General features: G+C 27.8%; 2 protein-coding genes across 10 annotated transcripts in view; one reads left to right on the plus strand and one right to left on the minus strand.

The window, feature by feature from the left end:
• The window catches only part of LOC111027311 (aquaporin-like), a 39,762-nt gene extending 13,869 nt beyond the window's left edge, over positions 1 to 25,893 (plus strand). For 5 of the 9 annotated variants that reach the window (XM_022305649.1, XM_022305650.1, XM_022305655.1 and 2 more), the window contains 6 exons: positions 2,433 to 2,544; positions 22,696 to 22,892; positions 22,959 to 23,102; positions 23,185 to 23,403; positions 25,116 to 25,196; positions 25,279 to 25,893. In XM_022305649.1, the coding sequence (XP_022161341.1) occupies positions 2,433 to 2,544; positions 22,696 to 22,892; positions 22,959 to 23,102; positions 23,185 to 23,403; positions 25,116 to 25,196; positions 25,279 to 25,374 (849 nt within the window). In that variant the 3' untranslated portion in view covers positions 25,375 to 25,893. Of the gene's footprint in view, positions 1 to 2,432; positions 2,545 to 9,594; positions 9,827 to 16,161; positions 16,407 to 19,376; positions 19,505 to 22,471; positions 22,634 to 22,695; positions 22,893 to 22,958; positions 23,103 to 23,184; positions 23,404 to 25,115; positions 25,197 to 25,278 lie in introns of those variants that run through there. The other 4 variants (XM_022305658.1, XM_022305654.1, XM_022305656.1 and 1 more) reach the window with 4 other exon arrangements.
• Positions 3,019 to 5,352, minus strand: LOC111027312. The gene is made up of 2 exons (XM_022305659.1): positions 4,455 to 5,352; positions 3,019 to 4,360 (listed from the first exon to the last, which is right to left on the minus strand). Exons 1-2 carry the CDS (start codon positions 4,800 to 4,802, stop codon positions 3,539 to 3,541), a joined length of 1,170 nt encoding a protein of 389 aa, XP_022161351.1. The 5' UTR covers positions 4,803 to 5,352; the 3' UTR covers positions 3,019 to 3,538.
• Positions 25,894 to 26,356: the final 463 nt, after the last annotated feature.

Below are 26,356 nucleotides of genomic sequence, written 5' to 3' on the forward strand. Positions count from 1 at the left end.
CTTAATATATTCACTACATTTGATCTTTTTCGATTTAATCTTTAATCAACCGGTTTTGGGTTCTCCACAACTAATCAAAATTCTAGCACTTTAGGTACAGTTTACTATATTAAAATAAAATACAGTAAAAATCCACTACAATACATTCTATGCACCATTAAAACCCAAGTTTTTAACGCAGATCGGAGGGGCCTACGAAACCCAAGAAATGTAGTAAACTCAATCCGGCCATAATTAAGACATTATCTTCATCATCAATCATAAAATTTTATTATTAATTTTTCAATTAAACACAGTACCCAATAATATTAAGTTTATATCATTTATTTTTGGGAAATTAATTTTCTTAGGTACATTAAACATTTTGTAGTATTTAAAAAATTGCTACCTAGTGATTACTAATTATATGATATAATATTGTATTATTATTTTAATTATTTTTGTATAAGTTTTTCTAGGTTATAAGTTGTTTAATATACTTACTGGTGCAGGTTCTTATCTGTTATCTGGCTAACTAAATATACAGTTAAAAAAAATTGTTAAACCCGTTGGACGCAATACTAAAAGTTATATAATAATATTAACAATGAATATGATGATTATTCCAATGGCCATTGATTATGTAATGTATGATATCTGTAGAAATTACATTATTCTACACATAATATCTACGAGTGTCGATCAAAACAGCGCACTTACCGCGTAATGATTACTGCCGACATATAAGCCTTCAGATCTTTCATTGATTTAACTATTTTTTTTATTTTTCAACCATAAGATTAAAATAATAAGATTAATAATATTATTAAGCCACGTAATTTATTAGTTATTACTTATTAATTATATCACTTATGGCTTATCAAATTCACGAATAAAATGGAAATAAATGGCTAGATTCTTCCAGTTAGGTAATACCTAGGTACTTAAAATTTTCACAATTATTTATAAATTATTATACTTCCACATTCTAGATACAAATACATGATTTTATAATGATTAAAATATTTAGGATTTTTTTATCCATTTATACACCTTGAACATTTTTTTGTTTTGTTGATGTAAGACATCAAATGCGGAGGGTGATACCGGTATTAGCGTGGTAATGTAAAACATCTAATACGCTTTTTAAAATAAAAAATACTTTTTAGTAAAAAAATATGAATACTTTGTTTTTTATTATGCCATGGTTCTTTAATAAACCATCCTTTCAAATTTCAATTTTCATGTGTATTTTTATACAAAATAATTTCGATGTTTCACACCTGCCAGGCGTCCTGCGACGGCTCACTTTTTTTTAAAAGCTTGAAAATTTAAAATTCCTGATGAAGTTGTCTTAATAGAAGATACAAATATCAAAAAAACATTCCAGCAACATTTTTGTCATAAGCGTTTAATGTTCTAATTTTAACTAAATGTCTCAACAATTCAAAATGTTAAAATTATTTTGTAGTCAAAAACTTAAATTAATTTGTTTTTTAATAGGTAAGGCTACAAAGTTTTAAGGTTCTTAATTTTTTCTAAAAACATTTTAAAAATATCGAAAATATATTGGTAGATCCATGAATATTTTTTCTTAAAAGACATTTGAAGTTAAAACGTTTAAGAAATAGGATATTCGAACGAAAAAAAAATCGGTTCTCCTCTAACGACTATGTTGGATCTTTACAAATAGGTAATTGAAACTTGTCAGTTTTCACTATTACGTGTATTATTAATATCTATATACTATTATTAAGCTTTCAAAATATTTAGATTGATTTAAGCTTCTTACGTCTTATCATATTATTATTCGCTTCGCTCTTAGGTGCGTTTGCATAATATTGAGTATTGACTTATAAAGTTAAGTTGATAAAAGCAAAATACTATTAATTGTATTACTGAAATTAACAAACGGGTGTTAACCGACTGCTGTCTGACGAAAACTGATCGCCACCGACTAAGTTTCTTAACTTGGACAGAATCTATAGATAACCTACTCAAAAACTAGGTGTATTGCATACCTACACTCGAAACCTACCAAACAGCAGAATGATTTCCTTGATTTTGGACCAAAAAAAAACTTCAAAAATAATTTTAATTTTGAGTAGACTCGTTGCATTGCTAAAATTGGAGGAAGTAATGCTTTTGCAATATACTTTCCCCCAACTGTGTGAGTGACTTACTGTGTTTTTTTGTTAATTTCTATTAATTACCTGGAATATCAAACATTTTCTAGAGTTCAATTTTTTATTATTACAATTGTTTGAACATGGAGATGGATAAATATAAAAAGTGAAATGATTACATTTTTGTGGGTAAAATCATAGGACTATAGTGTAGTATGTGATATTATATAGTTAATATTTTATTAATAAATGATACAACAATATAATTGAAATATGTACCTATGTATAGAAATATTATGTTTAAAATATCCGATTTTTTATTATTAGGAAAAAATTTGGTTAAAAAGAATGCTGTCAACTGATAAGTTCCTTGTGCCACCAACTGAGGACCAGAAAGTAAGCTGCGCTGTGTTCGAAGCACCAATGTCTGAATTAAAAGGTAATTATAAATTTGATTTCTTACAGAAAAAGTTCCCTTTTTTTGTTTTTCTAATTCTGGTACATGAGGAACAGAGAAAAAGTCGTTGATCGATCGAAATAAACTGGATAAATTGTTTCAAAAAGTTGGTCAGTGAATATATTATTTTTCTACATTATCGAATGATGATGTTTAATTTATTAATTACTTTAGGTATGTAATAATATGCGTTCGAATAAAAGTTGAAGACAAAAGATTTCGGACTATTCGTATTTTACTATGAAGTATTTCTGAAACCCACTTCAAATATCATGCTCTTACTTAAAGGCAGTATTTCTTCATCGCATGATTAATCCTCTATATTATACTTAATCATTATTTTATCAGCAACTGACTAACAGTACCTATCTATTTGAAATTATAATATTCAATTATTCAATATTTATTACAAGGTTCTTCATAAGTTTTTCATATATCAATTAAAATCTTGAAAATACATATTCACAATGTTTTTTTATAAGAGTTTAAAGTTAGGATTTTTATGAAATTCGTCAAAATCCCACTTCAAATATCATGCTCCTACTTAAAGGCAGTATTTCTCATTGCATAAATCTTCTGTACTTAATCATTCTTTTATCAGTAACAGATATGTATACAACAATTCAAATACCTATTTACAATTTCAAGTATCATTAGTGTGTTATGGACTAATGTATATAACTATTAACTACTCTTAATTTTGTAAATCATTGCATATTTGTTTAATATAATTGTTTTCATCATGGACGTAGGAGGTTTTATATATAACTAAGTTATGTAAAATGTGGATGTATCAATAAGAAATTAGTTCCCCCTACGTAGTTCACAGAGAATAAAAAAGTTGAATAAGAATATGTAGGTACATATTATAAAATATATATCTAGGTGTATTGTAAACTATTGTTATATATCAAGAAATATGTGTTTGTACACTTACATTAAAATGCAGTTATTTAGATTGGTAAGTTTTCTTTTATTAAAAATTAATTTCCTTTTTTTCATATTCTTCTTCTAAAATAGTTCTTAAATTTTGATTCTTTTCTTGCTCTTTTGCCAATTTACTTTGAAGTGTTTCATAACTTTTATTTTGTACTTCCATTTTTTGAATCATAGATATTAAATCATTTTTTTCTTTCGTTAACAATGTTACACGGTCATTAGCATTATTCAATTTACTGTTTCTAAAAGAAAGTTCTCCTAACAAAGTTCTTATTTGTGTTGAACATTCAGACTCCTTTTGTTTTAACTTCTCATTTTCCATTTCTAACATCTTCATTTTGACATCCATGTTATGTTTATGCTCTTCAATAGCCATCTGAAGTTTAATTTCGGCATTTGCTTTCAACTCTTTGTGTTCATTTTTTTTAATATCTTTGTTCTCTGAATTTAGGATATCATCAGCCTCACTTATTATATTCATAAATTTCAATTGTAAATTGTTATAAAAATCATTCAATTTTGTTTCTAATTTTTTGGCAGTCTGTTCTTTATCGAACATATTTTGTATTAAATATTTTCTAACAGCGTGTAAATCATAAAATTCATTTGGTTCAATAATATTTTGAAGCCAAAAATGATACTCCATATTTCTTTTAGATACGACTAAATAATTATCCCATACATATTTATATGCTTCTTTTATTGATAAGTCTAACTTTTGATAACCTGTTGTAGAATCAATATTTTGCCACATTAATGGTATATTACGATTGAAAACGAAAACTGCATGATCTCTTTTAAATGAAGCATCTGGTTTCGGGAATGTTTTTCCAAATTTATTTTGCAAAGTGTTTTGAACCTATAAAAGTGTAAGCATTAAATAATATAACAAACTAAAATGGTATAACAAATATTATCATGTACAACTAATTTAATAAAATAAACGTAATTACTATGTAGTCTAGTTCTTCAAGCTCTTCAAATTCTTTTACGTCGTTATCAGATAATGAATCCTTTTTAAACTTATTGATCAATTCGTAACTCATTTTTAATTCATTGTATGCTGTAGCGAATGCAATCTGCTGTTTTTTGTAGTTAGTAAGTTTTACTCTGTATGTTTTCTGACAAATATTGTTTTTTTGCTTGTTTTCTATTCTATTGGTATTCAAAGACGTAACCTTTTTTATAGTATTTTTGTCGTCTTCTAGTATGTTTGAATCATGTAATTGAGTTAGTTGATCATTACTAACGGTTAACTTTAAAAGTCTATTTTCGTTTTTATTAGAACAATTTTGAGACATATTTGATAGGTATTATTAAACTTTATTTCAATAAAATGTGATCAATGATATGTGTATAACCTTTATTATTATTTCCAGAGTGAAAATTGTTAGTTTTTGTTGTTTACAAAACTCACGTTTGAAAACATAAATATCTTTTAAGCCAAAATATATATTATATTATACATTTAGATTCTGAGCAGAGCGATAAATGTATTGATTTTACAATGGTGCGTGTGTATGTGTCATCGCCTTTTGGGATAGTAAAAATGCTTTGATTTTCTTTAATAACATATTTTTAGTATAAGAAAGCCAATATAGTCGGTACTTTAGGAGCAAAAGTAAAAAATGTTCAATAGTTTTTAAAAGCATTAGGAAAAACAACAACAAATTAAGGAAAAACTGAGATTAATACACAAAACAAGTTTTTGAAAGAATCGATTTTGTTTTTTAGTGTAACTCTAGAAAAAATAATCGTGAAATATGAAATCTTTACTGAATGTTTATTGTTTATATGAGTAATTTCTTTACACTATAATATTTTGAAACATTGCGATTCTTTTTTAGTTATTTATAAATTATAGGTATAAGAAAATGTTGAGTTCTATTAGTTTTTTTAAATTATTGTCGATAAAAAATTTTTCCCTCGGTCAAAAAACTTGAAAATGTAATACACCGTTCTTCGTAAGTTGTTTTTATGATGAAAATTAAAAAAAAATTGAGCTAAAATCCACAGTAATTTTGTATGCCAGTGTCTGAATAGTTAACACTTGAAGTATCATCAAAATTCTGAAAATTGGCAAATTACTACTACTTAGAAATTCATACAATACTCTATGTATATCTAAGCTTTGAGAATTGTGTACAAGAATTCTCTTAAGATTTCCTATATTTAACGAATGAAAAAGTTTGCCGGTAACTTAAATTAATTTCTTACGAGTATTTCAAGATAAACATTGGATATTAACAAATTGTAAATTAACAAATTCTCAAACAACGATTTTCTTATTTTGTCGTTACTCAAAAACTTGAAATTTTCACCATAATATGTTTGTTTTTCATTTTATATACATAATAAAATTGTCAGAATATTTTGACTCGTTGTGAACTATTTATGTGGACATTTTCAACTTTCAATTTATTTACTTTTTCATTCTAAAAATGTCAATAAAATTGTACTAGTTTTTCAAAAATATTGAAAATTTAATACAAGGTTGATATAATAGCAGTTGAAAAATATTAAAACGATCCATTAGCAAGTTTTTTTTTATAAGTGAATAAGTTTAAAAATTCATCAAAATCTCGAGTATTTTCAAATTATTTTGTAGTTAAAAAACTCTAAAATTGTCGACGTTTATAGTTAAGAATTGAAAATTTAAAACAAAGATTCTCATAAATAGTTCATACTGTAACCAAAAATCTAAAAATAAACACAGTTATTTTTACAGTCCACAGACATTTTAAGTTTGATTTTGGACAAAAGTACATATTTAAACCAAGAATAACGATTTTAGTTTTAATTTAAAAATATAGTTCATGGGTACTTGAGACTTTTAAAGTACATTATTACATTATATACAGTATACACACAATGATATTTTCAAATGCAATTTTTTTTGGCAAACATTTAGCTTACTGTAGTTGTAGTACTAAGCATGATAGTAAAATTAATTACTTTAGTCGCAATAATATCATACAATTTACTTAATAATATTATAGGCCGTCTTCGCTAAGAATCGATTGTTGTTTTACGACCAATGATTATTGAATTCAAATTTAACACATTTATTACAGTGACTTTCCAGACACCTTGTGTACTGCTGAGCGTTACCCACTTGTTTTTTATACTCAGGTGTCACACTATTTGTTTTGAACTCTTACACTCATTATATAATTGATTGGTCTGATTGTAATACAAATATATTTATAATCCACTCAAACGTTAAAACTTATATAACTATTTGAAAACTTAAGTGACATTAAAAATTACATTTTTTAAATATTTATTTACATTGTCGAGCACGCAATAATACTACAAATTATAATATTAATATTGTAACTGCTTCTAGTCTCAATAATTATTTAGATTTAACTCGTTAAATTGTCAGTGTTTTATTTTTTTAATTACATTTACCTATTATGCATTAAAAATAAGTACCGGTAATCGGTTAGTATATCTACTTTTACTCTATAAATAAAGATGTACCTATCACAAAATCAAAATTAATTCAAATGACTTTGTTTTTATAATGTTTATTATTTTTAGGCGGACGAGTCTTTTTTAGTCATTATATTTTCTTTAATTCGAATGTTTTTTTAACGTTTTTTGAAAAAATCATTTTGTTATTTTTGTCTAAATATATACATTTAATTTAAAACCCAATTTATAAATGGGGAAAATCTGCTAATTCAAATTTAAAAAAAGGTCATAATCTTAAATCTTAATATTTAAAGTTATAATAGCATGTCTTTAAATTAAAATAACTAACATACATGTAATAATAGTAAAAATAATAAATTGTATATTATTAAGACTATACATTTATTAGGCAAATATGAAAAACTAATCGTCAAATATATTTATTGCATCCGAGGCTCAGTAAACACTATAACAGCATCTAAAACTAACGCTGGGGTATTAAGTAATTAATTGATAGTGGTCGACGACACACAGAAACTGTTGCTAACTTGCTGCAGTTACCACAATTTATAGGAGCGAAAAACACAAAAATTAAGTTTTCTTAATTTGAACTGAATTTCAAGAAAAATGGTATATAGGTTTATCTATTTATCACGTTATTCAATGAGTTATGACATTATAAGAAATTGAAAATAATGCATGACGTAATTGGACTATCTTATACATAAAAAATTGCTCACTTCAGAAAAAAATGTGCCTTCCTTTTCGAATTTTCGTTTTAGGTAGGTACATATTATATCATGTATTTTTTCATTGAAGACGTTTGTGGAACCAGAGTTGTTTATCTAAAGCATTTAGTTTTTTTAACACCTAAAAACAAAAACTAAATGTTGCATTGAAAGTCTGATACTCCTATCGTCTTCAGCACACAAAATCACTCATTCCAAATCAAAAAGCAAAAATAAAATGTTAAGGTTGGTAAAATAATAATTATGTGTAAATCTAGCAACTTTTACAAATGTCTACCTAATATTTTTTTTTTACATTGGACTTTTATAAAATCTTTTAATTGTTCTGTCTACAATCATTTACTCTTTAATAAAAGTTTTAAGAAAACATTTTTTAGTGTTATGTGTTGCCTTTAAGATACTTATGGATTGGCTGTTAGCTTCAGAGCAAATTATATAATGTGAGACTACTAGCAAAGTAGAAAAAAATAATTTACATAGCACTACAAATGTTAATATTAGTTATTACTATTAAAATTAGTACCGTTAACCTTCGAACATAAAGATATAAGTTAGGTTGGTATAAAATAAAATAAATTCTAATATACAAATGTTGAAATATGGCGCAAAAGTTTTTCTTAACAGCTGTTTTATTTAAGTCAGTTTTAATAATAGATTATACCTAAGTATACACAAGTTTTATCAGTGAGCATTCGACGCGGTTAATCTCCAGAGATTTGTGCTGAGTACATACTACATTGATTAAAAACGATTTGCAATATAATTGGCCGTGTTTGTATATTAAATCGTACAATCAACAATAATACTTGTTTGACAGTAACCGGGTAAACAGTCTTGCAGGAGAAGGTGGCCGTGGCAGCCGTAATCCGTCTCCATATCCGTTAGATAGCTACGTGCACCGATTAGTATTATAATTTATAGCGTGATTTAGTGAGAAGCTACCTTTATCGTAAATTAATTTCGTTAAATATGCTACCCACACATTTTAATAATAACCTTTTATTAAACTTCATAAATTATTTTCAATAAACATATTTTATCATTTCAACAAAAAAGTCAAATTCATTGAAAAATAGTTGTCAGTTGTAAGTCACGCCAAAATGCCTCAAACGCACCAATTAAATTTATTGACTTCCTCTTTGAATTGTCTCTGGGCGCTGAAGTAGACTTATTACTAAATGAATTGATTTCGTATCTTAGTTTTGTAAACTTCCATAATGACTAGATTATTTTATATTCCATTTTACTATCCAACTCAATTACGTAATATGTATAGGTCTCACGCCAGTCTCACTGCCAATTGATAAGATAATCAAAAATTACGATATTTTTATTTATAAATTGTTTTTAACTTCGAAATACTTATGTAATTTGGTACAATTAAAATATAATAATTAGTTAAACTTCGTCATTAATTATGTCATCGTTAAACACGCTTGTAGCCTGTAGGTTTAAAAGAAAATTATAGATATCGTACTTAACCTGTATTTTTAAATTTTTAAACTATTTCGCATACTTCATTATGTTACGAAAAATTCTCAAATCTTCAGACGAAACGAAGAGTCGTCGCGGATAGATCGTGTGTTCCGTACGTTAGACCCCACCGGCCACCGAACGCCACAACCAACCAACTACCAAGTAGTCAAGTAGGCATAGTTAGTACCCTCGGTGACGGCCGGACGGCGTGCGAATTGAGCGCTTTTCCGTACGCGCCTGCGCAGTGAACGTCGGCGTCCAGCCGATAAATGTTATCGGATAATGTATGACGACGACGTGTACACCGCGCCGTGGATTATAAAAAATATATATAAACAAACCTGGCATGTGGTTCAACGACCGCGGTCACCGGTGGTGATGGTAGCGGTAGTGGTAACAACTGCAGCTGATGGTGGCTGGTGTAGTGGTGTAATAGTGGTGTTGGTGGTGTACAACTGACTGCCTACTGGTGTAGTTGTAGCGGCGAAAGCGGCCGTTGCAGTAGTGTAGTACTATACTATTTTTCCGTGCGATTCGTAATAAAACCGTCTATAGAGTTGAGAGGTCACTACTGTATTCTACGGTTTAACGTAGTATTATTTTTTTATTATTCGCATACCTACTTCATAAAGACGACCACTCCGAGGAAAAAGCCATGCCGACATATTTCTACAACAGAGGTACATATTTAAATTTATTTTTGTACTATGGTATTAATACACAAAACAGATGAAATGTTATATTTATTATTTACTTTCACCTATTCTGGAGTATTAATATTGACGTTAATTTTTCGTCCCTCGCCGTTATTGGTATCAGCTTTATAGTTTATATCCCTCGTAAAACATTTTTTTTTTAATTTTATTGAAAAATATATCACTGTCAACGAAATGGATAATTAATAAAATAAATTATAATAACATTAAAACATTTATCATTTGATAATGTTAAACGGTGCTCAATGCTCATTGATCGGGTGCGCTTTTGCTTCTAGAAATTTCCACCGCTTTAATGATAACAGCCGACGTGTAATCGTATTTCCTCGCGCCCTTAATACATCTAAGCGTTATCATTTATCAGTTAAACTGACACTAACTACCTGCGGCGTGTGCTGTCCAACCGAAGCGGTTAGGTAATCATTATCATTATATCTCTTGTACAAATATAACTGTAGATTGCAGCTTCAGATAATATTATTAACAGGCTTCTAAAGTTATCACACATAAATAATTATTTTTTAAAGCTTTATAAATAAAAATGCACTTCAACGCCAATTTATAAACAATCTAATAATAGCACAAATAATTGGAAAATAATTGGAAAATAAGCCAAAAAAAAGAAAATGAAAATTTTTCTTATTTTTTTTTCTGGTAGAAATAAATAATACCTATTGACCATCACAAACAAAAAAATCACTTAAATATATGTGCTCCTTTCTATACATAGATCTATAAATCTATGGTTCCATTTCTATATATTTTCAATAAGTTCAATTCTAATTTTAGACATTCGTTATGAGCGAATAAAAAAGAAATTAAATAATGTGTGATTAATTACATCATTTACATCCATATCATTTGGGAGTATACTTGAAAATAGTACTTATAAAACTATTCTAATTCAAAATAATCGTAAATATGCAAAAATTAGCAAATGCTTATGATTTTTGAGAAGTGTAATAATAAAATATGCAAGTGCTAGAACTTCTGAGCCTTGATAATTATTTTAATTTATCTGCATAATTTATCCCGGGTGTCGTCTCTACTCTCTTTCGAGTTGAGGTAACGTTTACGTTCGGTACGGTCAGTGTCAACTAGTCAAGGCCGCACCCAGTGCCGCCGTGACATTTAAATCGATGTGGCGTACCTATCATCTGTATTCTGTAACAACAATTTGTTACAATATCCGCGGTCCCGACACACTTACATAATAATAGTAATAAATAATGATTATATTATATCAATCGTAATTCGGAACTGTTAAAGTAAAAGCGTATTCAATTTGCCAACTAGTTATCAAATGGTCCATCAACACTTAATGTTATATGATACTCTGCTCTATGCTAAAGTCTATAGAGTTTAAATAGTACACGGAATTGTTGAGAGTTGATGTTTAGATGCTCAGATGTTCTAGCTCTAAAATCAGGCTAAATAAATGTTTAAAATATCAAGGAATAAACACGCTCATAATTGTAAATTCAATACTTTCTTCGCACCATTTAGAATCTAAAATATAAACAGCCATTAATTTTATTTTGTTCTTTAAATTTAATTATGAATATGATATATTACTGTAAAACATCTAAATAGCGGACTCTTGCGGGGCCATACCGCTATTGAGAGGTGTCCGATATTGGGTAAAATGGATAAAAATAAAAATTTAAGTTTTACTGACTTTCTAAAAAAACATTTTAATTTAGAAATATTAGGTAGGTTAGGTTATTGTATCAGGTATATGATATGGTATATATTATAAAGTTGGGAATTCATGTAATGTGTATTTTCATCATTATTATCTGTCGTTCGCTTATAGGTTTATTAGTTGTACATAGGTAATCGTATCAATTAAATCATAATGATAAATATCTTTATCTGAAATATAAAAATTAGCATATAATACATTTGTACAAGGTTTTTGTTTCTTGGTATAGCTGTCCGTTATTTAGAGGTATTTAAGCTTACCGGACTACCTAAACTTGTCCATGTTCGTATTAAGAGGTGTCCGCTACTTAGAGGAATGCAAATTTCAATGGGGCTGTGTCCTAACCGGACAATTTGTCCGTTATTGAGAGGTGTCTGTTAAAGAAGGTTCCACTGTATATATAGCAGCTACATACTAATTACTATGTACGACAATCCTAGATTACAATTAGTAATTTTAAAATTTTTCTTTTTACTTGCATTGTGAGACTCACCTCTGTGCAAAATGTCACGTTTTTACGTATACAGGATGTATACCTAACCTTATAATTTTGATTATCAGTGAATATCAGTCAGTCAGTAACAAAATTTCAAACTTTGAATTTATCCCTTGTCGAAAAAGCTTAATGGGTTCAATTCTTTACAATGTACTAAGCTACTAGTCTAAGCTACCTATCTGTGTTTCAAATTTCAAAAGTCCATTTTAAGAGGAAGCAGAGATATGAGGGTTAGAAAAACCAGCTGAAGCCGTTCATGTAAACTGTAAAGATACACCGGCATTTCTGGAACTTGGCTGCCTCAGATAAATTATAAGATGTTCTTGAAATCAATACTAACACTAAAGTCAAGTAAACACTGAGTCCCCACACACAATTATTTTTCGTATGCATTGATTTATTATTAAACTTAAATTTAACTCAATAACTCATTACTATATAGTAAATTAGTAACAGTTAACAGAGAACATACTCATTAGTAGTTTCCACACCTTCAATTCTGCAGTCATTTTTCAATCTGTCATCTTTTTTTTATAATATGAATACAATTATACAAGTATAAAATGTAATATTATTAATATATATAATATCGGGTGTTCTATTCAACGTAAGACACTCACTAAAGTTTTTGAAAATAATTTTTTTTACATGGATTCATGTCGCTACAAAACAATTTTTTTTAAACTATATTTTTAATATTTTTTAAACCTTAAAATTTTTTAGTTTTCTTTATTATTGTATTTTAATTTAAATATAGTTTTTTAATGATTTGAAGTACCACATAAAAATAATAAGTGTCTTATGTTAAATTAATCACCTGGTATATTATATTACGATATACATATAATAATTGATCAATTTATTGGTTCAATAAAATTTAATGGCTCAGGCATGGACCACTAAGTCATGATTAATGGACCATTATTAGCTTAATTGTATGGTAATTGTTTAAACAATAGACAACCCGACAATATTATACTAAAACACTGTCATGACTAGTTATAAAAACACATGCTGTATGTAAATGGTTTTTAAAACTTTTATGACTAATAAATAGGTGTAATTTGTCTTAAGATTATATTGTCATTAAGTTAAATTGAAATATTTCAGAGATTACATTTTAATGATTATGTCTTTATAACATTGTGGGTTGACACGATTTTTATTATCAAACAGAAAAATTAAAATGCAATTTTTTTAGAAACTTTCCGTTGATGTCAATGTATACACAATATATTACTGTCTATTAATAATTAATCCATTGATTGTGGATTATTAAATACGTATTACTTGTGTATAGTAAAGTAAAATATAGTTTTATATAGGTAGTTTGATTTGAGACTTAAAATATTAAAATTATATAGTTGTTAATTAGTCATAGATAATAATATAGGTACATATTCTAAAACAAATTAATCCTTGATATTTATTAAACAAGCTTAGTATGGTGAAGTTTTGATCCAACTCCATCTACCTATAAGTTACTTTCAACTCCCAAAGGATATAGGTACTTAGCTAATATTATTTATGACAAATAACTACAGTATGTTGCTTAAAGTCTTGAACATGACACTAATCATCAAATATAGTGTAAGGTATACTTGTTAACTTGTATTCAAATTCATAATATACTACCAAAACTATAAATGCTAAATAAAACTATACTCGTTGCAGTAATTTTAATTTAAAAAAAGCGGGTAAGTGAATGTCGCTCTGCTGTACATTAGGTGTCTAGAAGGCCGCTGTAAAAGATGGTATTAAATTTAAATTCAATGACAATATCATTGTATACGGAAAACGATTCTGAGCGAACACGGTATGTCAGTCTAGAATATTTTGTATTGTTATTACTTATTATTAATACGGTAGCCGGTAAGTTGAATTAATATTATTTTCAAATTATCGGTGATGCTGGAAAAATATTATGTATACGTATGTAAAATTCGGCTGTTTTGGAACCGAATCACAACAAAATTACTAAAATTGTTATTCTTTGTGTTAATATGTAATTTCATCTAAATTTGAACTTAAAATAACTATAAAAAAAGCTGTGTTTATGTTTATTTTTAGATTTTTTGGTTACAGAATTAATTACTTACGTTGAACTTTGTTTTAAATTTCCAACCCTTAGCTAGTTGAACATTTAATACATTTTTAACTACAAAATCATTTTTTCAATTTTCAATTTGAGAAATGTTGTCAAATTAAAATGATTATGAAACAAAAACGTGCCTATGTATTTTTAATGTTTTTTAATTGCTATTGTAACAATATGTCAAGAGTCTTGTTTTAAGTTAATGCTTTTTGACCGAACCAATACAATTTTATTGACATTTATAGAAAAAAAATGAAAATTGATAATGTCCGTTTATAGCTTAAAACAATTATAATGGAAAATATTTTGTACATTTTATCAAGTATATGAATTAATGAAATAAACATGATCTGAATTTCAATTGTCTACAGTTATTCGTTTTTAATTACTATAACAAACTAAGATAATCACTACATGAGAAATCGAGTGAATACCTGAGTGGAACCTTGTATTTCATTTTTAAGTTATTTGACCGAGCGAAAAATTGTTTGTTGACATAAATTAAAAAAAAAAAAATTATAATCGAACATTTCATATGCCTATAAATAGTTCAACACGGGTCAAAATATTTTGAAAATTGTATTGTGTATAGAAAATTCTAACACAAAAATTCTGTGAAAATTGCATGTATCCAGGTAAATGCGGTCCAGGTATATAACAATAACTAATATATACAATAATTTATTTTAGCATTCGATGTTCAAATGAAAAAAATATTTAGGTATCATCACTTTGCTACTCGTAGTTTGTATAAAATGTTATGATGTAATTCTATCAGATGACGTGTGGACATATTAATATATTATACTATACATATATATATATAATGTATAATACGTAACGAACTAAACTCTGTATTTTTATGTTAATGAACTTCAACTTTATTCAGTACAATTTTTTTATAATTCTCTGGTACACTCTTTCTTTTAATAATATATTAAAAAACTCCTACAGAATGGACAGTTAAAGTATTGGTTTGGGGTTCACAATAAAGGGAGAGAAAGGACATATGATGAAGTGATTATTATATAAGTCACTGCTCACCTTTTCTAGAAGACAACTAAATATCAAGGGCTCACTGTGCCTATCAACGGTGCTAGAGTAAGGTGCAAACGAATCTGTGCCCCGCAAGCAATTATGGTGTGATGTGGCTCTTTAAATAGATACCAGCAGTATGGGTTCTATAAGCGTAAATGCCATTAATGGTACGGATGTCTCGGCGGTGGAATGGGTCAATAGTATTCGAAGACGATCAGGAGCGCAACTGGTTCTTTCAGCGGGTCAGATAGGTCTGCTCATAGTCAATACGTATCTCACCCTGTTCGACTAGCCCTCTCCAGACATCTTCGGCTGGGGGGCTTAATATCAAATTGGCCACTGTGATCTGCTCGCATTTATGTTATTCTAAGGAGGTTGAGTAGATGCAGGATCCCCAACTGCATCCTTTTTAATGATCTCGATGACTTATTTTCCGTTTTGTGTTGTATTACGTCATTGGGTTTGTCGCGTACAGTCGTTTTCAGGTGTCGCAGCATCTCATTTACGTAAAACCACATTAACCCTCTCGAAATTATCGGGCGTTGCTGACGATTTTAATATCCTATGCGCCCTAGCGCACTCCATAGTTGTATTTGTCATTTGACCGCGCGCCGATTGATAAAATATTATGATATTGTGTTTTAATGCAAGTCGTCGCGGAATTAACTGGTTCCGCGCGACCGCTAGAGAGCGTACATAGTACCGTTGTCCGAATTAATTACTCTAGGAATATTATTAGGGTTCGTCTCATTACAAATATACACACCATTTATGGGTTATCGTTTATTTTAATTATTTAATGATCACTATATTATAGCCTTTTACTCCATGCATTTAGTCGCAAGATTATTATTTTTACTGTTATTATTGTAAGCCATTGGGTAATTTGTCATGGGGTAGTGGGAGTTCTTCATTGTCATGGTTCACCGCCCGCCGTTGATTTAGCACGGAAACGGTGTTTCTTAGTAAAAGCGTAGTTTTGATTCTTTAAGCACATTTACTTGTAGTGCTCTGTACTGAATCAGCGTCCAGTGTTATATGTTATCTAGTTAATACAGCGTTTTAACCTTCCTTTTGTACTTCTGTTATTAACATTTGTCTAAGATACAAATAAACATGGCTGGTTGTTTTGTAAGCCCAGGAAAAGTGTCACGTAAACTATTCAAACAACTTGGATCATCGGTTTCCTTTGGTGACTTTTCAGAATGTGGTAAATACTAACTAAATGTTTGTTTAATACATGTTAGATGTTATGTATAACTGGATTACATATTACACTTAAAAGTTGAAATTGATTGATCTAAATAAATTCTAAAATAATAAAACATTATAATACATTAATTATTTTTGTTGACTCTTGTTGATTGCGTACATTACTTATATTATAAATTATAATATTTATTTTAGATGGTCATTCAACTAATATATTGTACTTAAGGTTGATCCTTATTTTATCATTATGGATAGTAATTCTTCAAAGATAATTTATAGACTTCAGAGGTGTACCTTTATTAAGTTTTTTTAAAAATTTACATCTTAAAATAAGTTTTTAAGGATATTACAATGTTTCCGTGGTTTTTGGATCAGGGACCCCGAGTTGCTAGACATTTTATATTTTTCCAGTTACCTACCTACCCAATATATCTCCGTATACTTGCGACATTCTATCAGCATGTGTTGGATAGTAAGTTTTACTAAGTGCTTTAGTTCCCTATAATATATTGATGAATATTTTTTTGCCATTACAAACCCGTTTGTTATTCTGGGGTGTCCGATTTTTAGTCTATTTATTATTATTTTTTCTTTTCTTTTGAAATAAATAGATTTTTATATTTATGTTATTTTCAATTTCTTTTATTATTTTTCACCATATAGGTGTACAGTATAAAGTTTAAAATGTAATATCTACATATTAGTAAGATGTTATACCTAGTGTCTTAGTGGAAGTAAGTAAAAGTGTATGTGCCATTATCATAACTGAGTTAACCTTTCAACATTTAATTGCATAATATTTTATTTTGTTTCAACATAAATGCTTTTAACTATTATTATATTAATTCATAGCAGCTAAAACAAATAAACCAACAAAAAAATAAGTTTTGTTTAACCAAAATGTAGTTTACGATTGTAATTTTGTTAGATAAGTACTTACGTATACGAATTAAAATTAATAAAATAAAACCCAATTTTAACCATAATAATTGGAGGTCTAAACTAATTGTTACCTTGGTTTCAATTTATTTTAGAATTATATTTTTTGCTCAATGTATTGTTGATAACTTCTTATATTTTACCAAACAATATCTATGAAGGACAGTGGGCGTTCGATTAAAAGGTACTACATTCTGTCCCATAAGAGAATAATCAGTCGGCCGACCGATTTTCGTTAGTGCTTCGTATCTTGCCCCAACGACCCGGTGTTATTGTGATTATGCGGTTCAAGACTCTCAAAAAGTGATTGTTTTCTTTTGGATCAGAGTATATTAGCCATTAGGTGAATTTTTTTTCAAAATTGAAATTTGGTCAGATTTTGTTTTGGTATTCCAAAATATCCTTAAAAATACAATTGTATCTTTAATCTTTACTGCGTGTGTGCGTCCATACAATGTAGAGCTGTAAACGTTATCTCAGTGATTTAATATTACGCCATATCACCATTATAATTAAATTTGTTGTTTGGCTTAAACTATATAAATTAAAACATATGTGTAACTAATGCAATTAAAACAGATAATTTGTATCTACTGTTATAGCGAACTTCATCGATTACATTTATAATTGATTATAATTTATTTACTGATAAGCTTTATAGTTTTTATTAGTTCTAGATTACGAAATGTATGTTTTTGGTGGCTATAGAAAATAATTTGTTGTGTAAAAACACCATCATGACATTATACTGGCAAGTTATTGAAGCAAGTGTATTTAGATTCCAGGCATAAAATGTCATTATTAAATTAATTTGTTCCTATGGATGTTGTTCTCTTTTGATGTTATATACTTATACCCATGTTAATTTGGTCAATAGTTATATACCTACCTTATCGAGCTTAGTTAAGATTTATTGTACGTTTTCAGAAAATGTGCGTAAAGTCGCCTCTAACGACACTAGACTCCGGTGACTTTATATGATATAATATTATATAAAGGTATCATTCAAGTTTTCATATTATATTCGGCATTTTGTGTATATTACAGTATACACTGAACAAACTTAATTTAGGCAAATATTTAAAATTTTGTTTGAAACTTATCAAACTTATCATTTTTGATTACCTGACGACTGACAATATTTCATTTAAAAAATAAATACATTTTTGTATGTCATTTCGGCATAATTGGGTGAACACATAGTTGTCACACCTAGGTATTTGTTAACGTGTCTGGCCACTCTAGCAATGCCAAACTTACGAATTTAAGTTATCATTCATATAAATTATAAGAGACTTCTTTTAAAAAATGCTTGCGAAATAGTTCTAAACACTCATTTGGATGAACATGACGTAGTTTATCTACCAGTAGTAGTCTACCTGTAATATACTGATTTATACATTTTCAAATTAAAATAAACATATTCAGAGTTCAGACTATCAGACTACAGCGCATTATACACGGCATGCACTGTAATAAAACCTACTACATAATATTACATATGAAATGTGTAACTGTGTAACAATAAATACAAATGATTGGGTACCATACATATTTCAATTAAAATTATCTTTTTTAAACACACACATTTTATAAATGTATATCCATCATTGGTTTAGTATAGTTTGAAAATAATTTAATCGTTTGTATGTATTTTGTCGTGAAAAGACTGACAGCAAGCTGGCGGTTTTATTTGCTTCAAACAATTGACAGCAATATTTTAATATTTCCAATAATTATGTTATTTTTAGCTTTTTACAAATAAAATAGTTTCATTTTACGGGTAGGGATTGTAACACTTGACACTTATATCTAATGAATATCACATTTTTCTAACTAAATGTTGTTCAGTTTGTATAGGACCTCCCACCGTGCAAAATCATGTTACTGAGCTGTATCGCTTCACGTATATACATTATACCTAGTACCAATATACCTAGTCTATTATACGCAATTAAAATAGTTTATACGTTACCTACTGCTACACACTTGTATACTTGACATTTTGACAGTTGTAAAATAACGAATTACTTACTATACATTTTTACCCATATTTAATGATTTTAAAGTATTAATGCTAAATAATTAAAATGGAAGACCTAGTTCATCTAACAAATTGCAAACATTTCAATTACTCCTCACGTCGTCATCATACAGGTATATAGCTTCACTATCGAATTGCATGAAGTATTCAAAATTAAATTGTTTTATTTTAATTTAAAATTATAATAATAGTATTACATTAATTATGGATTTAAATAGTTCAAAACTTAGGTATTACAAATTGATTTTTTTCTAAAAATTTAAACTCACCAATAAATTCATTAAAAATATGTATTTTATTATTTTTTTTTTTATATTATAATAGTTTTAAACAGTTACGTGGTAAGTATAACAGTACCTACTACCTACCTACATTAATTAAGCGTTACGATTTCACTATTTTCTATTCGAAGATCTTTGACCTACATCGATAGTACCTATATTTATATAATATACCTACCTATTCACATAATTTTATTGTAAATATTTATATTTTTATACCTTTTGTTTTATTTCATTGCAATAAAAATACATAACTCATTTACGTATGGTATATTGTTCAAAAATTCAATTTTAGTTTAAATAGGGTGTGCGGTGTACCCATTAGAGCTCATGCACTCCGACTTTAAAAGTGGATTAAATTACCTATTGCTTGTTTAATTCTAAGTATTATTCAAATGAAATAGATCTAGTGGTAGATCCTGGATTGACACCAAATTTCAATTTCAGGAATTCAAACCATATTATGATATTTTTATATTATATTTTAGGGACAATGATGTGTGTTTTTATTTTTGTGTATGTGTGCATGATAAGTAGTAATAGAAGTCGAAATAAAGCTTCAATTTTCAATTTCAGTATCTTTTAAGATGGGAAAAGATTCTAGTTATTTTGTTGTAATTTAAAAATACTTTTCGTGAGTAGATACCTACTGGAAACTTTTAGAGTAGGTATATTATATTTTATACGCACAATGACATTTTCAAGTACAATTTTTCGACAAAATGAATTTAATATAGTGTAGAACTAGAACAGTATAACTATTAACTAATGGCTAATAGTAAAAATGTAAAATAAATTACTTTACTCACAATAATATCATAAAATATACCTATTTAGTAATATAATAGGCTGACAGACCGTCTTCGCTCAGAATCGTTTTTCGTATGCAATGATATTTTATCATTGAATTCAATTATGAAACATCCATTAAAGTGACCCCAGACACCTAATTTACGGCAGAGCCTTTCCCACTTACCAATTTTTATATAGCTTTTGTGTAATTATATAATAATATAATAGTATAATACAATGTATAGAATGAGGGATATATTTTTAATGTACCTATTATACTTGGTGTACAAATTCCATGTTTTATGTATTGTATTTTACTGTTAACTACTAATTAATGTTGTAGATTTTTACAATAGTTGTTGTATAATAAAGTTAAACAAATCGTCTTTGAGTATTACCTACGTACTTCCACGTTAGAAATAGGCAATGAATATTGGGTCTATGAACATTGGGTATGGGCAAAGCTTCATCGGGTTACATTTTACTAAAATTTATTTAAGGAAGGGCTACACCCCTCCCCCCCTCCCCACACACACACACACACACACACATGTTATGGCTAGTTGCGACACTGACGTGGGTATACCTATATATTTTAACTATGACCAATACACATAGAAAGATACATAATATAGGTAATATTATATTATTATGTATATTGTAATATTGTATAATATATTAGGTATAATCATAGATAATAAAGATATGGATAGGACATATTGGTCTTATCAGCGGTCATCGAGGGGAACAATTGAGGCCAAATAAAGTATACCTATATTGAGTATCGACTATCAATATAAAGGAGCCTCAATTGCCTTCCCCTCCGGGAACGCGGCCTCAAATGTATTTAACATAGGCGTGGCCTATCCATATCTTTATTATCTATGGGTATAATATAATAACGTTTTTTATTGATAACTGATAAGGTAACAGATGACAACGTTATGTGATAAAGATTTGTTGACGCCACAGAATAGATAATAATAGTATTATCTAATATCTATATTCTGTGGACCTGTGGTAGTGTGGTTGATGCTCTCGAACTTGGACTCGTAGATATCACATTGCGTAGTGTATTATTTATGCTTGGACTATAATTATTCTATTACAGAAATACAGAATTTCACCAATTCTTATGACGTGATTCTACCATTTTTAATTTTTATCTTACTGGTTAGTTCTTGTCAACACTTGACGCCCGGTGCAAGTCGTCAGCTCAGAAATCGGGAACTCGGAACACTGATTTGTGTACAAGACAATGTCTTATATTTATACTCTATAATAATTAAACTCTATATTAGACATTCGTATATTAGTGATGTATTTATTATGGAAGTATAGAAATCTGCGCAAAAGAATTACATCACAATATTAATTTAATACTATCATAGTAATTGGTAATTAGTATTAGCTTCCAAGTTATTATAGAGACATATAGGTAGGTAGTATATTAATGAAGTTGGTGAATAAACTGTACGGGACTAGGTGGCAGTATAATAAACAGTTCCTGTCCTTTTTTTGTTTTTTGAACGGGGAAAAAAATTAGTACAATATTAGTACCAACCTAAAATAACATATTAAATAAAATATATACCATATAGTTAATACATTGTCTGCAGTCCTAATACCTATGTGACATAACATAATATTAAAAACTAATGATAGCCATTTTCACTAAGGATGATCATACATTCATAATTCATATCTAATTAGTTTTTCATGCTATTTGGTACCTATTTAGTATATAGTATACCTACAGAATATTCTAGGTTTATCGTTAGGTATATTTAGTATTTATAATTAGGTAATAATTTATTAACTAAGAAATAAGACAATGTGTACTGGTATTAATGTGTTTTGTATGTATAATTAGGTATTCAATTGAATACCAAATTTTAAGAGTATAAAACATTTGAATTGTTTTCCTAACTAAAAATTCTTAATCTAACTACCTATTTTAACTCAATTAAATAATATGTATTAAATAATTATGTCATCTATCAAACTAGGATATTTTTTTCGATATGACCTATATTTTTGGCTCGCATTGGCATATTATATTGAACAGCCTAAGAATAAACTTTAGCTAAACAGTTAAAACGTTAAACTTTGTGTTCAACATTTAAATGGATGATTTAACTTTTGATTCTGTACCATTTATAGAAGAAGGTACACAATGTTATGTTTATTTCACAACAAAACAAAACTCATAGATGTGTTACTTCTTTCAGGTACAGCTGAACCGAGCCAATTGTATGAACGACAGCCATGGCAGAAGCTTGTATTGATATTTTTAGCTGAAGTGTTTGGTACTGCTTTTTTAATGTTGTTCGGTTGTATGGGATTAGTTCCTAATAATCCGGCTGAAGAACTTGGTGCATACAGTGGTGCTATTGCATTTGCTGGTATTGTAGCTATTGCTATTGTTGTAAGTATTTTATAAATATATATTTGTAATATTTTGTTATTAATTTTAATTTTTGACTTAATGCAGATTTTTGGTCCCATTAGTAATTGTCATTTAAATCCATGTGTTACATTGTGTGCATTACTTCTTGGTAAATTACCAATATTAACAGCTATTGTTTATGTCGTAGCTGAGTTTTTAGGAGCTATGATCGGTTATGGAGTTTTAGTGGTGAGAACCTTAATTTAATAATATAGATAATCAAAAGTAAAATTGAATTATTTAATTGAATTTTTTTTTTATTATTTCATAGGTTATTTCACCTTATAATATATTGAGTTCATCAGGATCTGGAGTTTGTGTAACAAGCCCAGTTGTGGGTTTGACTGAATGGCAAGCCCTTTTAATTGAAGCTATAACAACAGGACTTTTAGTGACTTTAGTATGTGCTCTCTGGGATCCTAAAACTAATAATGGAGAATTTGGTTTTCTGACATTTTTTATTATGATATTCTTGTCATCAGTTGTTGTTGTAAGTATTTTAAAATAAAATTATGAATTACTCTCAACGATTTCAGGGTAAAAACTTGTTGAGTCATTTCAGATGTACAAAAAAAAATTGTATTGAAAGTGTAATACTATGCTTATTTGTAGTGGTTTTAAGTTCTCAGAATTTAAAATTCTATAAAAAATATTTAACAGTAACTATCAACATGTTTTTCTCAGTGGTTTTCAATTAACTATATAAAGTGCAATACAGAGTTCATTAAAATTGTATTAATTTGTTAATGATTCCTTTTAGTCGTTAGTTAAATATGAATTATAACTGATAGAGTGATAAGTAATTGAATGCTTTATAAGCAAGGCAACTTAGGCCTACAAACAACTAGGGGGAATGGTTAGTTTTAATACGTGTATGTGTGATCAGAATTTGTTGCTAAAAAGCCCGATGGTCATCCATCCAGGAGCTAGCAACACCGGCCGATACGTACACTCTGAACGTATGCAACTGAGTGTAGACACCCACTAAAATGTATATTTTAGTGAGTTTGTGGTAGAAAAAATAAATAATCAAAAATATTTAAATAATTATGTAAACGTTTATAACTCAATTAATTAATATTTTGTGCTTATATATTTATGTATTAAATCTAAATAGTAAATACTCAAAAAATAAACTCATATCAGAATTGTCAGGGTAAGTGTACTACCACCAACATTGATTATCTGTTATAGGTAGTGATATCTTACTTAAAATTGTTTCTACTTCTACCATTTATCATTAGACTACCTGGTGGATACTTTGCATACTAATTAGTTGTTTAAACTTAATTTGAATTGATTGCTTTCTGTATTAAAATATTATTAAAAATAGTATTCTAGCAACGTAAAATGTAAATAATTTATTAATGATAACTTATTAAAGTAGTTGGTATAATGCAATTTTTATGATTTTACATTTTGTGTCCATACAGTGTATTATTTTAATTTAAAAAAAAGTACTTTTAAAATATAAGATTTGAAAATTTAAAACTAGATTCTTTATAAGTTTCCCTATCTTTAAAAAAAAAAATCTTAGTAATATTCAAATTATTTTGTAGTTAAAAATTATAAAATGTTCAAATTGTATATCTAACAATTGAAAATTCTCATAAATAATTCATACTATTATCAAAATATCTAAAAAAATAAAAATAAATAGTTATTTTTTACGGAACTTGTAAGTTCAATTTTAGATAAAATGACATATTAATACCATGATTTAATAATTATTTGTGGGCGCAAGAAACTTCTAGAGTATTTTATACGCACAATGACATTTGAAAATGAATTTTTTCAGTAAAAATGAATTCAACCAAGTAGTGTTTATTTCTTATAGTAAAATAAATCACATTAATCACAATAGAATCATAAAAATGTATACTTAATAATAACTGAAATTATATGCTGTCCATCAATCGTTTTTTTTTCATGTACAATGGTTTTATATCATTGAATTCAAACTTAACATATCTATTACAGTGGCTCCCCAGACCCATTCATTTTTTAGGGATTGCATATGAATTTTAAAATTTTATTTGTGGATAAATAAAGTATAGCATATTCTTATATTATCATTTACTACAAATAATAAAAAATAGAAAACATGTAATGTAACAGCCAGATTAGAAAAATGCTGCTTTTTAAAATTTATTTGAATTTTTAATTGTCTTTATTTTTACCACTTTTGTATTATTGTTCTAGGGCCCTTTCACTGGAAATAGTTTGAACCCAATACGATCTTTAGCACCAGCAATATATAACAATTCATGGAAAATGCATTGGGTAAGTGATTATATCTTAATAACTATTGAAGATTAATGTATAAAAAAAAAATGCATTCCAACAATAATTTTTTTATTTTCAGATATACTGGGTTGGTCCATTTTCCGGAACAATAACATCAACTCTTTTCTACAAATATATTTTTATGGCATTAAATAACGATGAACGAGTAAAATAAAGTGATTTTTTTAATAGAGCTACATACCCATTCCTGACACTTGACTCAATTTATTAAATTTGAGTTTTTACTGTGTTTCTTTTATATTAAATATTGAAGTCAGTGTAAATTGTGTCAGTGTATGTGTAATATCCTTTACAAAATATCCATCTCCATGTTTATAGTTTATTTATCTACTTAATTATGTTTTAGTCTCCACCAAATCTTTTAACTATTTGATTTTATTCTACTAGGTTTATTCAACTGTATGGATTATCTTTATATATAAGCTATGTATACATTATACACAATCTATGTACAATGTTATTTACTGACAGTATTACATAGATTTATTTATGCGAAAAATAATTTTTATTTTAGCGATAACTTATTCTTATACAAAATTACGTAATATGTATTAAGTATATGGCGTAATGAATATATATTTTTATTGTAAGTGCGTAATAAAGTTTTTTTTTATGTATTTATCATGTTGATCATTTCAACTTATGAATATGTTATACATGTGTTAAAACAATATGACAATCTGAAAATAATTTTTATAATAATATGAATGTGAAAAATCATTGTATTCAATGATGTCTAATATTAATATTAATTATGTATCAGCTCAATAAGTAATTATTTTATTTGTATGGTGCCTAACCTTGTCTATAATATTTTTGTACTAAAATATACATAATATTACATATGTATATACATATCACTTTGTTAGTAAAAAAGGTGTCTTTAAGACCACAGGTGACAACTAGACCACACAATCTTATTGTCTCATGGTCTTATTGTCCTTTTCCCATATTATGTATGCAATAATGTGCATTGTAAATTATGTACATTGTACTTATATATAATAATTTATATACTTCAGTAGAATATAGCTTATTAATAATATTTTTTTTCCATTTCTGTGAAATCAATGTTTTAAATAAAACACTTGTGTGATATATATTATTAATTATTTAATTGATTTTTTTTCTCACAA

This window comes from Myzus persicae, unplaced genomic scaffold, assembly GCF_001856785.1.
Source record: "Myzus persicae strain clone G006 unplaced genomic scaffold, MPER_G0061.0, whole genome shotgun sequence".
Lineage (NCBI taxonomy): Eukaryota > Metazoa > Arthropoda > Insecta > Hemiptera > Aphididae > Myzus > Myzus persicae.